The 5,613-nt window shown below is 32.9% G+C and overlaps 1 protein-coding gene across 1 annotated transcript; it reads left to right on the forward strand.

The window, feature by feature from the left end:
• The first annotated feature begins 348 nt into the window (after positions 1-348).
• Positions 349-1,002, forward strand: LOC121234250 (dCTP pyrophosphatase 1-like). The gene is made up of 2 exons (XM_041130127.1): positions 349-531; positions 642-1,002. The coding sequence occupies exons 1-2, from the start codon at positions 394-396 to the stop codon at positions 873-875; spliced, it is 372 nt and encodes a 123-aa protein (XP_040986061.1). The 5' UTR covers positions 349-393; the 3' UTR covers positions 876-1,002.
• Positions 1,003-5,613: the final 4,611 nt, after the last annotated feature.

A 5,613-nucleotide genomic window follows, 5' to 3' on the forward strand; every position in this document is an offset into this window, starting at 1 on the left:
ATATAATATTAATTAATTAAAGGTACTTCAAATGTTCATGATTATTTCGTATCCATTTCCGGGTTATGGATCAGATGTTGCCTATATGCCTAGAAAAAGCTAGGGTTTGCAGGGCGGATGAGCAAGTGATTTCAAGTCATGGATGAAAATTAAAGATGGGAGACATCTTTTTCATACTTCACATGATAATTACTGTACATGTTCTAAGGACACACTCAAGTGCTTCTCCACTATATATCCCCATCAATGTATTCTGGTCAGGAAAAAGAAACATTTAAAAAAAAGAAAAGAAAAAGAAAGATATGGAAAAAGGCCCATCAAAATCTGATCTCTATAAAACGTGGACATGCATGAGCTCAGCTAAAGCATAAGATCAGAAACTAAATATAGGAGATGGAGAACTCTTATGGGTATCCAAGAAAAGCAAAGAATGATGTTTCTCTTCAAGAACTCAGAGATAGGCTTGCTGAGTTTGCTCAAGTAAGAGGATGGGATCAGTATCACAGTCCTAGAAATCTCCTTTTAGCACTTGTAAGCTAGCTAGCTGCAGCTTTATTCCCTTTTCTATCTAATTTCTTTTTTGTTTTGATCATTGATTTGATGAATATTTCTATATATTATATATAAGTTAATTTGTGCAGGTGGGAGAGGTGGGAGAGCTGTCTGAAATATTCCAATGGAAGGGAGAAGTAGCAAGAGGACTACCAAACTGGAGTCCCGATGACAAGGAGCATTTAGAAGAAGAGCTCTCGGATGTTCTGCTCTATCTAATACGTCTTGCTGATGTTTGTGGGCTTGATCTTGGCCAAGCAGCACTGACAAAAATAGTCAAGAATGCTAGAAAGTACCCAATTGTTAACCAAACAGCAACTTAATTACATATATATTGCTGTACCTCCAACCCCTAGCGAGCTAGCTAGCTTATAATAATTCCATCCGCCCTTGTGGTTTTTCTATATATATATATATATATATATCATGAAAACTCGTTTCCAGAGTACTGTTTTAATTCCCTAATCTTTTATGTAAGTTTAAGTACTTGTAAGAGAAAACGGTGCCTGCATGCCGCCCAAGTACTACGTACTGTTTTGTACTTTGTCATGTATGAGATCATCTTTGATCGATCTCTTTAATGAAAGTTGTTTTGTACTTTGTCATGTATGAGATCATCTTTGATCGATCTCTTTAATGAAAGCTAGTACTTCTTGTTCAACTGCTAATTCTAATTCTAGTACGTGTTGTATAGTTTGAAGATATAACTGTGAACATGTTTAACGAATGCTACCAACAAGGACAACTACGTAATTCATCATGTCACTAGTAGTACTATATATTTATATCTATCGTGGGCTTCGAGATGCACCATATATACTAATTTATCTTATAAAAAATATGATATTAATTTATAAGAAATGATATTTGCGACAGAAACAACCATTTTGAATGGATTCATTCTTGTCGCAAATATATATCTAACAAAAAATAAGCATTTTTTTATGTAGTAGTTATATATATATATATAGTGGTCTTTTAAAAAAAGATCTTATTTTGCTAGCATTCGGGTTAATTTGGGTATATTAATACTACATGATCATCGAGTTAATTAATAATTCATGCTAGCTAGCTTAATGGTGAATCCATGATTTCTTCAGGCTCTATTAATTATGATCAGGAACGTCCTTTGATTTCTTCAACTATATTAATATTATATAATATGATAGCTAGCTAGCTAGCTAGATATGACTGAAAATCATGAAATACAATGGGCCAGGTAATTGGAACAATATTATGATCATGGCTAGCTAGGGGCTAATTTGATTATAAGCTTGATTAATGTGTATATTTGATGACCATCATTGACCAAGTCTTTTATAATAATAATTTTGCAAATTTGGAGCTCTACTCTTCCAATATTCCTCTCCCATCACACAATTTTTCGAAGTTTAAATTTAGGCGCTTGATCTGCATGTATACTAGTTTATTTGTGTATATATATATATACAAATAATGATTTTTGTTTTGGGAGCCTAGTAATTTTAACTCAATTTTATTGTATCATGCATGCATCAATCACTTTCTTTCCAGAAGTGTTACGATCACAAAAACATTTCATAAAAATAAACTTATAATATAAACTGATATGATTTCATATCATCTGTTAGATCTACTTTATAATAAAAGTAACTTTTCAATTTGACGTATAATATCAAACAACATCAATTTGTGAATATATTTTTGTAACAATATCTCTTTGTAACTAAAACTAATTAACCACTGATTGCAAGATATATATATATATATATATATATACACATTCTCCATATCTACTATATTATAAGAGTAATGTTACTCATCATCCCAACTTCCATCATCCGATAATGTGGCATTAGGTGATTGAAAATTATTTATTACAGTTCACTTGTAAACCTATCATCTAATGTCAAATCATGGGAGGATGATGAAAGTTGTGATGATGAATAGATTTTTTCATATTATAATAAGTGGCTATCTAACTGTGAATAGTAACTTTTGTTGTTTTCCTATTAACTTTTCTTGTTTTTCCGTTAAATCTTGTTTTACCAAAAGACCCTTAAAACCCTTGACCATTTGACATGCAGCTCATTTGTAGAATTTAATAAATGATCATGTTTTACCAAAAGGTTCTTAAGATCTTTGACCAACTATATTATAAGAGTAATGTTACTCATCATTCCAACTTCCATCATTCGATAATGTAGCATTAGGTGATTGAAAATTATTTATTACAGTTCACTTGTAAACCTATCATCTAATGTCACATCATGGGAGGATGATGGAAGTTGTGATGATGAATAGATTTTTTCATATTATAATAAGTGGTTATCTAACTGTGAATAATAACTTTTGTTGTTTTCCCGTTAACTTTTCTTGTTTTTCCGTTAAGTCATGTTTTACTAAAAGACTCTTAAAACTCTTGATCATTTGACGTATAGCTCATTTGTAGAATTTAATGAATGATCTTGTTTTACCAAAAGGTCCTTAAGATCTTTGACCATTTGATGTGTAGCTCGTTTGTAAAATTTAATAAAAGATCATGTTTTACCTAAAAGCCCTTAATAGTCCCCACAGTTAGATACTTTGCTAAAGTTTAGATTTTTTTTAATCTTGATTTTTTTTCTTTCTTTAACCTTGCATTTTCTTCACTTTTTTTTCTTTATTTATTTAAATCATTATGTCAAGTGCATCCCAGGGCTAACGCACCCGGAGCCATTCCCTATTGTGTGTTATATAATATATATATATATATATATATATATATATATATAATATGCAAGGAGTATTGGTCTCATGTACACGTGGTGGGATGCTTAGCTGGAGCACTTGCTGGGAACTGATCATCAATAATTTGTAAACTAGGAGTTTGTATGTTGACCAACGAAATGGCCGGTTGATCCATCGCTAGTGTAACTTAAATTAAGAATGATAACAAGATTTTCGTGTTTTTTTTTTTTTTTTTTTTTTTTTTTTTTTTTTTTTTTTTTTCCTTTGGTTGACGTAATTACGTACGTACATCCTGATCTTCAAATTAAAATCAATTATTATTATCTGCATGCATCATAAGTATTCTTCTTCTTATTATTAATATTCGTGCTTTAATTGGTGATTACATGCAATGCAACTTCAATAACACTGACGTACAGTACCTAATATATATATATATATATATATATATACACATACACGACACAGTACTAATTATTAACTTGTTTAGTTCATATGCTGATGTGGTACCCTTATCAAAATTAGGGAAAAAATTTATACACGAGTGATTTAAAATGTGCAAGTCTCGTACACTCTCTCTAAAAAAAGTCGGAAAAATCTACGACCTACATGAAACATTTTCATGGCTGGTGGACTCATGAATTTTCTTTAAACAGAGTACGTGTAACTTGAACAACTTAAAACTGCATAAAGCATTACTCTAAAATTAGCTCAGACTCCTGCTATAGGAAGAAAGAAACATTAAGCGAAAGTAAGTTTAGGAAAAAGGCCTTTGATCTTCTGCTTGAAAAACTAATTCGCAGTTCGCAGAATTTGTATATATAATGATAGGTAGGCGAGAATTAGGAAGTTTCATATATATAAGATGTGAATTGAAAACCTTTGTTGCTCAGAACAAGCAACTTGTCGTTTATTTTTATTTTTATTTTTGTTTTGGTTTTTCAACAAACAAATTGATTCACCTGTTGACAAACAGATGATCATGTGAGTGGTGACCATTTGAAATGGGCCTGATCACTTAATTTCACGCACGCGTCATTCCTCCACAATCAAAAATAATATCCGGATTATTAAGTGACGTCCATGTGACCAAGTTTTTGCGGCTTCGTGCGTGGTTTTTTCGCTAAACTTTGGATTTCACCAGATCAAAACAAAAAAGGGTCCTAAATGCATGGATTTCACGACGTGAAAAACAGATGAAATTTCTCTTTTCTTTTCTTTTGTGGAAGGTGATAATGATTGCACTATTTGTACTCAAAGATCGAGCAAGTAGTGCTTGGTGATCATCTAGGCTAGAAGCTCTAAATTTCTGTTCTCTCAACTATATATATGTGTCATGTGCGGGTGTGTGTGTACACGATTAAGATCAAAGGCGAGCTAGAGGATGAGTACGTACGTAGCTACGTACCCAATTCAAAACCTGTAGGTAGGATTAGTGGGATGCAGCATGCTTGCCTAAAGCTGGGCGGTCCAAGGGCCATATATAGGGGTGATCGATATACAGGAACGCGAGACACGGGACAGTGATGATCGATGAAGTATGTCGGTTGATCACGACGACAAAGCACTGCATGGCATTCTAATAATTTGTATAGTCTCAATTATATATGGTATATATAGTACAACGTACAATAATTATAAGCCATGTAAAGGGGTGCTTGCCACTATCTATCCCCACTAGAAGATATTCAATCGATCGGATCATGTGCTATATATTCGAGCCTAAGATCAATTGACCTATTTAGATCTACAATTTATATATTTTAAAACAAGATGTAGTGTAAATTAATGTAATTCTAAGGGGTGTAATCACCAAACGGTATACTCCTTGGAATGACACAATCTCCATCGTAATGATTTTCATGGGGGTGATGGTAGAGGAAGTGTCAAGAGACAACTTTTTGATTTAGTCAAAATGTTGCATCACTTGTTAATGGTTGTGGCATTTGCCAACTATTGCATTACCAATGGCTGTGCCTTGCCAACCAGTGTCTCATGGCCTATAGATAGGGGTCATTGGTGCATATTAAAGGTACTCAATTCACTTTGTTCACACCAACTTGTGGGACAAATACTCTTACCGGTGTGTTACCATATTGGTGAAATTTTATTCAAACTTTGTTCATATTATTCTACAATAGTATCAAGAGCTTGACATGGCAAATGGAATTCTTTTGCGCATTGAGAAAACGATCAATAGACAAGTGCTTTGTTTGGCAATCACACTTGCATATTATAATCATCTTCGGAGGCTTTCAAATCCTAGAGAAAAACTCTTCCAAATTACAGTGGGAGGCCTAGAGTATATTAGAAATCTACAAAATCTTGTAAGTTGTTATTATTTTGAAGAGA

This window comes from Juglans microcarpa x Juglans regia, chromosome 6D (assembly GCF_004785595.1).
Source record: "Juglans microcarpa x Juglans regia isolate MS1-56 chromosome 6D, Jm3101_v1.0, whole genome shotgun sequence".
Classification (NCBI taxonomy): Eukaryota; Viridiplantae; Streptophyta; class Magnoliopsida; order Fagales; family Juglandaceae; genus Juglans; species Juglans microcarpa x Juglans regia.

Coding starts and splice junctions, on each gene's coding strand:
- LOC121234250 (XM_041130127.1), top strand. CDS start 394: ATGGAGAACTCTTATGGGTATCCAAGAAAAGCAAAGAATGATGTTTCT. Junction 532..641: donor GAAATCTCCTTTTAGCACTT/GTAAGCTAGCTA, acceptor TAATTTGTGCAG/GTGGGAGAGGTGGGAGAGCT.